A 12,587-nucleotide genomic window follows, 5' to 3' on the forward strand; every position below is an offset into this window, starting at 1 on the left:
TTCTGCTCTCACACTGGCTAATTTCAGAACGTTATCAATGATATCTAGCCCTTTCTATATTGGCTATTAATTTCCAGTTTGCTTTTTTTATTAAATTGACAGTTCATAAGAAAATGCTACCATATCGTTTCACAGCAAAGGTTTTTTTAATCAATGGCTAGAGAGCTTCTTATGCAATTCTATCTGCCTAGCCTCCCCACCCCCACTGCAAAAAAAGAGTGCTGTTTTCCCCCAAGTGCTGGGATAGGGTGAAATGGATGAACGGATTTAACAAGGGATTGCACATGGAAGATTAACTTCAGTGTCTGCCAGGCTTTTAATATTTAATATTTTAATAAATATGTTATGTTTTGATATTGAAGTTATTTAAATTGTTGACTGGAGTATAGTGTAAGATCAGTGATTATAATAATTGTTTTAAACTAAATAAATAAACTCATTGCAGACTTAGTTCATTGATACCATCTACAATTAACTCATCTTTAATTGGTTCCAGGTGGTATGACAAGTACCAAAAATAATGAGTACTAAACAGTTCTTTTCCCATAAGGAATAATGTAGGGAGTCACAAGGCGATTGGCACCAACAGGTTCTAACTTGTGCATTGATTACCAAACAAATGATGAGTACCAGGACAAAATTTAGCTTCAAAATGAGTATTAAATTCAAAGTGTTTCAAAGCAGTTGAGTACCAAAATATCATTGTAGATCATTCAAAAAGACAAAACCTCTTACTCACTAAGCAAATCCGAATAGATGTATAAATGTACATATTCATATATACATACAGTACTTACACACACAAACATATACACCCTAAAACTGTGGGATCCTTGAAATTCTCTGAGCCTGGTGGTTGTTTTCTTCCATTACCAAATGGAAACATTACAAATATTTTCTTCCATTAGAATCATACAACAAAAACTGCAAGAAAACAAAAAGCAAACAAACCAAGGATCCTGAAAGTCTAATCTAAAAAAAGTGGAATTGGCAATTGAAAACAGATAAACAAACAAATGAGAAAGGGAGAGAATGAGGAAGGCAGGAAGGCGGGCATACTAATCACACACTCACACATGCAGATCCCTCACAGTAACCATATAAAACCATCATGGAAAGACATAGAGTGACTATGAGCAACGATGACTTTTTCTCCATTTTCTCAGCTATTTTGAGTTGTGGTGTTTAGAATGCAGTACTATAGGCTACTTCTGCTGATTGCCGGCTGCCTGCAATTCAGCAGTTCAAATCTCACCGGCTCAAGGTTGACTCAGCCTTCCATCCTTCCAAGATTGGTAAAATGGGGACCCAGATTGTTGGGGGCAATATACTGACTCTGTAAACCACTTAGAGAAGGCTGCAAAGCAATGTGAAGTGGTATATAACTCTAAATGCTATTGCTATTTTGTGTTATCCACTATGGAAAAAAATAGGGAACTTTGTGGGTTCAATTAATTCTGTGGGCAGAATATTATTATTTGCAACATATCCTCAAAATTAAGTTTACAGGAAAGGCTGACAATATCGAACGTGTCTTTTAGAAATAATCACAAATGTAGTCCTAAAATGAGGTGTGATAATAATCTTAGCAGAAATACAGGCAAATTGTTCCTATTTAAATAAATTAGAGCTGCAATACGTATGTACTGTATGTATGCATATACATACACATTTTTTTAAAAGAAATAAAATAAAATTATAGAATTTTTATGACAAATGAAAATGATGAACTATGCAGGGAGTTACAGAGATCAAAGCAAAATTATGGAAGTGAAATTGTATTTGACATACATATAAAGATAATTCTCAGTCAAATGGGAGAAGGTTCAGAAGTAATGGCTGACAAGAAATTACTCATCTTTGTAGCGGAAAAATATCTAAGTAGATGAACATTATCTGCCTGATTCAGATGATAGCAATCACGCAGTACTTGTGACGTGCAGTCTTACATTCAATCTGAAGAAAAGAACATTGTGGGCCATGAAAAATTACTACATTTTTGCCAAGTGTCCTATGGGAAATGAACTCATATTCCAAGATATCCTAGGATGAAACCTTTTTTCAGATAAATATAGGATAGTGAAATGGATTAGTAATTTACCTACTAGACCTTACTCTGCACTCGGTGATTTTAGAAAAGTTCTCAGCCACATTTATTAAAACATATCAAAGTCTCAGAATGTTATATTCTCCCTTTTAAAATTGTGGAAAATGGTAAACTCCATTTTAATGGAAGATTAATGTTAATGGTAGATTAGTCAAGACGAGGCACTAACTCTAGCTCCACTGACTCTTGGCTTTGATGTTCCCTCGGTCCTATCAGGGCCAGCCAAAAGATATATGGCACCTACCTTGCCTGATAGAACCAATTAGCACTGAAACAAAGATTTGCATTTTAGAGTGATTTTGAAAGAGCTGCAGTATTGGTGCTGCCCTAGCTTTGGTGCCTAGGTTAATGTCTGTTTATTCTTAGCTTAAAACCAGCCCTGATTCTCATTCACATTTAGCAATTGAAGTATTAATCCCAGGAAATGTAGCAACCTATAATCTCATATTTTGTGCATCAGCCAGGAAAACCAACAATGGATCATCAAAGTAATGATGGATCTTGTTAAGTAATTAACCTTCCCATTAGAAGAGTGAGTATGCAGAGAAGCGTAATGAAAGTGATATGGAATAACACGCACAAACCAGCATACAGAGACACTGAATAGTATAAAAATATAGTAGTTTACTATGTAGAAATATAGAAGTATTCAGAGTCCGGTTAACAGTCCAAGTCATACACGGTTCAGTAATTCAGTTATCTAAATAGTCAGTCTAGCACACAAAATATAGCTAACAGTAGCAAACCACAATACCTCAATATACAGTGTTGTTGAAGAAGCATGCTTAGTATAGGAATGAAATCGGTTTCAAGGATGAGATTCAAGAAAATAGCACAAGCCTGATGAATGCTAGCCAGATTTAAAACGATAACGAAACAATCAAGGAGAAACCCCAAAATTGAACATCACAGAACATATATTAAGACATGCCATTGCATAAGAATAGATATATTTCTTCTTGCCACTCAGGTTCAACTCAAAGCTTTGCTGTTTGTTTGTTTTTAAATACAGAAAGTATTCTCCAATCCCATGTCAGAAGACAAAACAACCGTAAATTTAATCTTACTTGTAGGACTGTTTTCTATTGGGTCTAAGAAAAGGGCAGGGCAAGCTGCTGCAGAATTTGCAGTTTTCTGCTAGCATTGCTGAAACATTATTTCAGCTTTCCATCTTCTGTAGCTTGAGGAAATGTTCTCAGTTTTCCTCATCAGATATCTTGGTATCATCTTCCACCCTGTTGGTTATGAAAGAAACTAAGGGCCAGCATATGCCAATTGTAATCTATCAAATGAGATGGAATTTCAGTGATACTATCAGCCTTCTGTCCTCCAGCTTCTGATATCAGTGGTAACTTTTCTTTAAAGACACAACTATAAACAATGTTTATCTTGCTACAGCTTCCTGTTCAATATAACTGCATAACTGTGTGGCTGGTGTTGGATGCAGCTTGTTCTGTTAAACAACCATTGTCTAACATACACATAGTTTTATAGCAGATGTGACCATGACTGTTCCTTTCTTTGGTTGTATCCAATGCTGCATTAATGATATGAAAAAATGGGAGGGAGGGGAAGGAGGAGAACAGGGTTATGTAGAATGTTTCATATTAATACCAGAATATGCAGCAATGATAGGAGATTCTAGCTGATAGGAGATTTTTTTCCTATCATCTTTCACAAATTCTCAACAGCTTAATCAAATGAGATTTGAGTGACTACATATTTCAAGGGCTCAAGCATAAGATCATTATAGTTGTCCTGTACTCCTTTGCTTAAGACAGGGAAGCATTAACACAGAGAAATGGTTTAATACATTTAGAGCCCCAGAACAACTGTTTTCCATAAAACCATCAAGAAGCTTGGGTGAAGCCTGATTTATAGCAAGAAAATGCTAAATATTAAATTAGAGAACATAGCAACTTTGAATGAAAAGATCATTTCTGAAATTTGCAGACAGCAATTGTTAGTAGGTAAACAATGGTGCAGCCTCAAAAACAATAGTACATTTGTTCTATTTAGGAAAAAAAACATATGCATAGAAATATAGGTTTTCTCCACAACAATATGACACTTATTGATTCTCACCAGAACTCCAATTCTCAACAACAACAATTTGCAAAACTTGTAACCAGGAATTTATCTCTGGCATATGTACTGTATGATGTGTAATGTAGTAAAATCTTATTTTACTTCTACTATCCTAAAGTATAATCATAACCAATGAATCATAAACAATTCTACTTTTTATGCATTGTATATACAATATATTGTGTTGTGGGTTTTTTTTTTTTGTTATATTTGTTAGACATTCTGGGAGCTATAACATGATAATTCTTTGAATAAGTTTTCAAATTTATTTGTTTGAAAAATGTTTGTATAAATTTCTTAACAGTGACCTACAAGCAACTACTTTATACAAAATTTCAAAAATGTTCAAAGTTGAAGCTATTCCAATTTCATTTCAAAGCAAGAACAAAATGAAGTTAACAGATATCTTAATTGAAAATCTGTTTCATAACATAAACTTACATTGCATGTCTGTAATTGCACAAATTCTTATAATTACCAATGTTTAATTAGGTTAAAAAAGGTTATAGTGAAAAAAGCTTGGTTTAATTACAAGCAGGTTCAACCTATTATATAGTATGTTATGTTAGATATTATATAAATCATTGATTTACATAAATAGCTGATAGTTTACACATTTTCTATAAATATACGCAATGATAGTTTTTGTAATTACAGTATTACTATATAATTAGAGATTTGACATGCCATAAACATTTATGAAAGAACAGGGAACTTTTCTACATTAATGTTATAATCTCTGAGAACAATCTTGTACTAAGGTTACAAGCTAGCGTTTTAATATGCCATAGTTTATTTTTATAGCTTGTGAATATTAAAATGTCAGGAACTAAAGTTTCACAAGGTCTGTAGTTGATTTTTCTAAAAGGTGATTTTTTAACATTTCTCTGGCTAGTAAAGACCTGAAATAACCTATCCATTTTATTATATATGAATTATAAATTCATCTTACAATTAACTATAATTAACGGAAGTATAAGAATAAGACAATTTTCCAAGAAATTTATGTTTTGTTACAAAGATCAGCATAATTTATATACACAGTATCCCAATATTCCAATATATCATGTATGGATATCAATTTGCCCTTCAACACTATCTTTTGCAACTCAGCAGTACAATATAAAAATGTGTACCAAACTTATTTCTTTGACAGTTTTAATCAAGGATGATACATGAAACTAAGACTTACAAAATTGGATCACCCACTGCTAAGCTACCAATTTTTCATATACAGACTAAAGAGTAAATTGTAAGCAATGCTGTTGAGTTTTAAATTCATGTAACCAATTAGCTTCTTTACAATCCAGGATTGATTGTCTATTTGTTAATGTTTCTTTGCTACATATACACAGTAAAAATGATTCTCAGTAGATTATTGGTTCTTTTATGTTTAAAAGTGTTTGGTTCCCAAAGACCAGAACAAATGATAAATGTTCAGCATTAGGTCATCCATTATTTTATTTTAACATTTCCAAATAAGAATGATAATGAAGAAAGAGCAATATTGCTTTGTTCCTTCCTTGAATTAAAAGATGAATACATAAATACTATAAACAAACTACTCAAACATGATTATACAAAATCTGTCTGTCTGTCTGTCTGCCTGCCTGCCTACCTACCTACCTACCTACCTACCTACCTACCTACCTACCTACCTACCTATCTATCTATCTATCTATCTATCTATCTATCTATCTATCTATCATCATCATCTATAATCTACTTTCTCTTCACCAGAGGAAAAATTAAAGAGATAAGGGGGAAAATGCAGAAATGTGTGAACATTGAAGCTGATTCTAATTCTAATTCTAATTCTAATTCTAATTCTACTTCTTCTTCTTCTTCTTCTTCTTCTTCTTCTTCTTCTTCTTCTTCTTCTTCTTCTTCTTCTTCTTCTTCTTCTTCTTCTTATTCTTATTATTATTATTCTTATTATTATTATTATTATTATTATTATTATTATATTAATAAACAGTGGAATGGAGAGAAAGCTGCTGAGTTATTCTAAAAAGGTAGTTATAACTCTTCTATGGCTTCAAAAGACAGTATTAATTCAGGCAGTGTTATGTTATCTTCATTTAAATATTGTGCTTTTTGATCCTCTTTCGTAGATGTAACATATTCACTTGTAATACCTGCTTACCAGCACTAGAAGAATCAGAGTTAAAATGATGTATTTAAGGTATACTTACTATATTGACAATTTCTTCCCATGAATTCACCTGGGCACTCACATGAATAGTTAGCTACCAGATCTGTACAAATACCATCATTCTTGCAGGGTTCAGCTTCACACTCATTCACATCTGTGGAGAAGGAATTAAATCCTTGGTCAAAAAAATCTCCATTATCAGAACAAGTCCAGAACTTGGAGAGATTGCCTATATAAAGTATAAACATGTTTTCAGTGAAGGAGAAACTCTATAGACTTTTGTCTTTTTCAGATATGTAATTAAGAGCCAGGCATCTGTTAGTAATAAAAAATGGAACATAATATAATCAAAAGAAGCATCTTAACATCTGCATAGTTTTCCATGGAAGAATTGTTTAATTCTCCAATCCTGTTTATTAAAACAAAGACAAACACACACATACACACACCATTTTGAATTTTGCTTGAACTAAGTCCATGAAAACAAAAGTGAAAAATAAACTATTAACGGGAACAAGAAATATATTATTGACTACTCCAAACTTTTAGACATTGCACAATATCAAAATTCTGCAATTGGTACTGTAGTCTGAATTGCTGAACTAGATGTTTAACAAATTCTGGAAGTCACCCCAGTGTCTTGTTTCTGAGTTGCAAAGTAATAATAAGCTGCATCTCTGGATATGTTTCTACTTTCCCTTTTTCCCTATGTTCCTGGATATGTTATATCTGGGCAGGTTTTAGTGTGTTGAGAAAGAGGGTGACCTGCATATACTTTGTCTGGGAACAGACAGAAGAAGCTAGCAGGACACAATCAACAGCATTCTGAGATGTTCCCAATAGAGTTATAAAGATAGATTAAGCAATATTTTTCTGAATTTTTTTTTCTCTACTATCCCTGTCTAGGAAAAAGGCTAGGCCAATTTTTTTAACTCCTCCCCCCCCCCCATCTTCCAGTAGTGGGATTCAAATAATTTAACAACTGGTTCTCTGCCCTAATGATTTCTTCCATCAACCAGTTCACCAAACTGCTCAGAAAGTTAACAACCAGTTCTCTTATGTCTTGAAGTGGTGCAAAATGGCTGAAACCCACCACTGCCATCTTCCCTTCCTCCCCACATCAAATGGGGTCTTCCTCACACCAAATTTGAAACCGGAAATAAAAAAGATAGACATTTTAAAAAGAAAAACGTGAAAACAAGTATTCACTTCCATTCTCAATTGCTGCTTTTAATGTTTCCTGTTCTCACAGATTTCTTCTTTGGATTGCATTGAGTTCCAAAGTAATATAAATACTGTTTCCTTATAGATCCAAATTCAATCAGTTGCACTCTAGGATTTAGTTGCGGAAATGTGCATTTATATGCAATTTTAACAGTTGTACAAAGAATCCTAGAAGTGGGCCACTATAGTTTTTTTCTACTTATTAGGCAAAATATGCCATGGAGTCCTGCAAAAGTTGTAGTTCTCTTTCTTTCTTTCCTTCCTTCCTTCCTTCCTTCCTTCCTTCCTTCCTTCCTTCTTTCTTTCTTTCTTTCTTTCTTTCTTTCTTTCTTTCTTTCTTTCTCTCTCTCTCTCTTACTCTTTCTTTCTCTCTTTCTCTCTCCTTTCTTTATTTCTTTTTCTTTCTCTCCCTCCCTCTCTCTCTCTCATTACTTTGCTCCCCCCTTCGCTGTCTCACACACATTCCCCTAGATTGAAATGAAAATATACTCCTATCAACAAATGGCTCAAATTTGCTAGCATTGGATTTTGCCCATCCTGACTGATTCTCTTAGGTGACTGAAAAAGTAGAACTTTTCTAAATGAGGAGGGGGGGAGAGGACCCAATATTATTCCTTCCTTCTAATTGCTTTTAATATACATTTAGATAGCAATCTTAGTAATTCATTATTTTCATTGTAATTTCACATATTAAAAATATGTCTTCAGGGCAACAATCTTCCTTGAACGCTACAAATTATATATATGACCATAACACAAATGGTTTATTTTATTATTTTGTTACTGAAGAGGAAATGGCTAAAGAGAGTCAAAACATTATCAGTCATCACAATTTACAGAAATATTAAAATCTTTTAAGAATAATTCTGATCTACAAAAATTGAAAAACCATTTCAAGAAAGTACACATTTTGTATGAAAGCAAACTGCCAGCAAATGACACTGCTATTCCACTGTTGCTTATTAAAATACCTCAACCTGTCTACATGTTGTCTTTAGTTGTCTGTATCATTTCCTAATTTCAGATCTATATAATGTGATAATTGTTCACATGATGCCTAAACAGTAAATTAACTATAGATGATTATTTCAATAGCTTCTCAGAGGAAGCACTCAATGAACATATATGTTGTCATGTTCCAGTGTTCACAATGAAAATAGACAGAGTCAGTTTGTTTGGTGAAGAACTTTATCTGTACATAAGAAACGATGTGATAACCAGCACTAAATGACTATGATACAAAGGTAAGCAAATCCAAGTCGGTTCTAACAAAGTTAACAGCATCACCATATAAAAATCATTACCCCACCCAGCTCCACCCACAAATCTCCCAGATGACACCCCTAATCACCAGCACCAATCACCATGACCCTCAACCACCCTCAGCCACACTCCCTCTCAGTATCATCCTTGCCTCCTCCCTTATCAGTTGCATCCAAGTAGAAGAGTTACTTCAGAGTAGGCTCTGAAGTACAGCTGCTGTCCAGGAGGTGCTCCTGCAGAGTTGAGAGGGAAGCCATGTAGAGCTGCATGCAGCTACAGGCTCCACCAACATCAGAGAGAAGAGGGAAGGGGCTTCGGGGTGGCCCCAGCAGCATTAGCAGCAGTGACGGCATTCGCGGCATGTAAGCATGCCTGAGCAGGTGTGGCATTGGCAGGGGCTGGGCGGGTACACCGTTGGTGGCAGCGATGGTGGCATGGTAGTCCTCGCCAAGGTCAGGAGGTAGCGGCACCAGAAAAAGCCACCAAAAGCTACCCCGCGAATGTCAGCACGAGGGCTGACAAATGTATTCTCAAGTTTAATAATTTATCAAGTTGTGCTAATACAGTTTGTGGAAATTGTAGGGCATCCTCTGTGCCACAATATTTTGAAGAACTGAGAGACGTGGTGGTGCAGTGGCTAGAATGCAATACTCCAGGCTACTTCTGCTGACTGCCAATTGCCAACAGTTTGGCAGTTCAAATCTCACCAGGCTCAGCCTTCCATCTTTCCAAGGTCAGTAAAATGAGGACCCAACTTGTTGTGGGCAATATGCTGACTCTGTAAACTGCTTAGATAGAGCTGTAAAATACTGTGAAGCTGTATGTAAGTCTAAGTGCTATTGCTACATCCAGCTTTCATATAAAAGGACTAAAAGTTCTGACTTGTAAAAATTCCATCATTAGGTAGGAATTAGTAACAATCATTTTCTGTATCTTTCTGATGTTTTGCAGTCCAGATCCAGTAGTCCTATGCTGTTCCCAGGCAACAGCAACATAACCATTAGGCAATAGATCAAATAGATGGAAACCAGCTCCTAGTTTGGTTCTTCAGTACAGTTTAAATGGAAAGACCAGCCATTAATATAAGTGTCCTGATCCTGCTCGTATACAGACACTTCATAGGTGGGGTAAAGGTTTTACTGGAGGCTTTCCAAATCCAGTATAGTCTTCTCCAGAAATTCCCATGCCAACAATCACACAAATTTCCAAGAGTTCACAGTTCAGTCCAGGAAGAACCCAGCAAGAGTCCACAGGTCAAGACAAATCCTGAAGGCAGAGGCAAGGCTAAGCATGAAGCAAGGGCAAGATCCGTGGAGCAAGCCCAGAGGTCAAGGCACAACCTAGGGTCCATTTGTGCACAGTCCAAGTCAGGAAACAAGATTCAAGGCAAGAAACACAGTGGCTGACAAATACAAGGCAAGGAAATGGATGTGTTGTTCCCAGTGTTGTTTCACTCCACTCACTGAACTAAATAGCTGCTGTCCGCTGTAGGTCATCAAGAGGGGATATCTGCTGCCTGGTGCTGCTGCTGCCCAGTGCAGGCCATCAAGAGGGAGATCACAAGTACTTTAGCCTGGCTGACCTTCATTGTGCCTGGTTCCTCTCAGCTCTCAGCGCTCTTGGATCAGATGGAGGTAGTTCGTCCTCATCTCTATTGGCCAGCTGCAGCTGTGTGCTCTGTCCTCCTGAAGACTGTGGGTTTCCCAGCTACAGCTGTGTCCCTTCTATCCTAGATCAGCCAGCCACTTGTCCAGTCACTCTCTCCTGCAATTGTTGCGCAGTGCTGACTTGGAGCTTCTGGCAACCTTTGGACATTCCTCCATGGCTCCCTCTGAGGTACCTGTAACTGGCTCTTCTTCCTCTAAATTGGTGTCTAGAGAGGCATCTGGGCAGGTGTCTTGGGAAACTGTCCCTAAACCAGGTATTAAGTAGGGACCATATCCAGTGTAATTTAAAATATTTATTTATTGTTCAAATATAGTGGCTTTGCTTTACTGAGTTCCATTGTCTCCAATAAACTTTGCTCAGGTTCATTTTTCCCTTAAAAATTATTTCTGTAGTATCTTTTACTTTTAATTCAGTGATTAACAAAGTCCAAATTACAGGCATCCATTTTGCATGAATTAAATGGGTTGTGGGTAGTTTTTTTGTTTAAAAAGTTGAAGTATTACCTAGAGAGACAAAAATATTCTCTTTAAAGTTCTGGAAAACCACAGGAGAGATGGTGCTGATCTCATTCAACGTGATGACTTTTCTTTTAGTTTTCCCATGAAAAAAGAACAAACTTCCAAATCTATATTCACAATAAATCAATACTTTCTAAGAAACTGGGAGAAAAGGATAGTAGAAAAATTAAATATACTCAAGATTTATGTAATTAACACTTGTTTCAATACAGAGGCTGAAACAAAATTCATATTAGGTTTTACACATTTTCAGATGAACACATTTTACTAAATTATAAAAATGAGAATTAGCATTTGATTTCTGGTATGAGGCATTGATTAATTTCTTTCTCTTTTTTGTTCCTTTCTATTTTATAATACAACTTCTGAAATCCAGTCTATGCAAATTCCATGAAAAAAAAGTGTTTCAAAATACACAAAAACACTTTAGAAAACCCCTGATTTTGAATTGTGAAAGCAGCTGTGTCTTTTGGGATCTTTGCTTTGGAAGATGCTCCTCAGGTAGCCAGGAGCAGCTACTCAAGCAGCCAAATGAGCTTTAAAAGAGACATTCCCTCTTTTACAAAATTTGCTTGTAAAAAGTGAAAAAGCATTTCTGTCCCCTGCTTGGCTTATGAGGGATAGCAGAATTCCGCATTAACCCACAATTTTAGATTGAATTCTAAAATTCAATCAAGCACCCAGTGGTGTACGGTATAAAAATCCATCTGTGTACTTCAGAGACCAATGTGATGTTGCAACACCAGTTTCTATACAGGCATGTTCCTTGATTCCCCCAAGGTTCCTTGACCCACATGACCTGTGATATTTTCAACACTATAATTGTCAAAGATGCAAATCGTCAGAGATGGAGCGTTGTGCAAAATGATGTAGTACCTTTGAGGATTCCCTATATCTGTGCCCCAAATATGCTATGTGGTGAACTAATAATAACAGTATTGTGCCATTGCTGGACTATGTGTATTTTGTATTGTGATAAGAAAATATCAAAACCTTGCATCACAATAGCACCATGATGGCACCCAGAGCCCTCTCTGCACGCATGCGAACCATCACCCCAGCGCAGCTCCACCACACATACATGTGCTCCTCCCGCTGACCAGCTGGTTTTCGGGACTCTGCCATGCATCCATGAGGGGAGGGAAACACGCACAGGGTGAATGGCACACATGAGGGGTCTGTGTGCATGGGGATGGGGCATCATATGTGCATGCGTGGGGGCAGGGTGCATGCATGGGGTTGTGTGCACATGCAGGGGGTGCATACAGAGGGCAGGGCACATGCAGGGGCATGCACGCATGCACAAGGGGAGGGTGAGTGGGGAGTCAAGTGTGCATGCGTGGGGGTGGGATGCATGCAGGGGAGTCACTCATGCATGCACGGGGGGCACATGGGATGATTATGCACATATTGCATTATGGGTGTTGCTTTTTCGGCACGTGATGACAAAAAGGATAGCCATCACTGGCATAGCACAATGCTTTTTTAAATTTTATTTTAACAAAATCAACAAATTCTTCGATGGCTCTGGCTATGGATAAACTACAGGGAAGGTTGGGAAGGG

The 12,587-nt window shown here is 36.5% G+C and overlaps 1 protein-coding gene across 2 annotated transcripts in view; it reads right to left on the bottom strand.

Annotated features, from left to right (window-relative positions):
- EDIL3 (EGF like repeats and discoidin domains 3) overlaps positions 1–12,587 on the bottom strand; it is a 259,518-nt gene that overhangs the window by 94,214 nt on the left and 152,717 nt on the right. For both annotated transcript variants that reach the window (XM_081943349.1, XM_081943350.1), the window contains exon 4: positions 6,391–6,504. In XM_081943349.1, the coding sequence (XP_081799475.1) occupies positions 6,391–6,504 (114 nt within the window). The remainder of the gene's footprint in view (positions 1–6,390; positions 6,505–12,587) is intronic.

Source organism: Natrix helvetica (genome assembly GCF_964273705.1).
Source record: "Natrix helvetica genome assembly, chromosome: 2".
In the NCBI taxonomy this organism is placed as follows: domain Eukaryota; kingdom Metazoa; phylum Chordata; class Lepidosauria; order Squamata; family Natricidae; genus Natrix; species Natrix helvetica.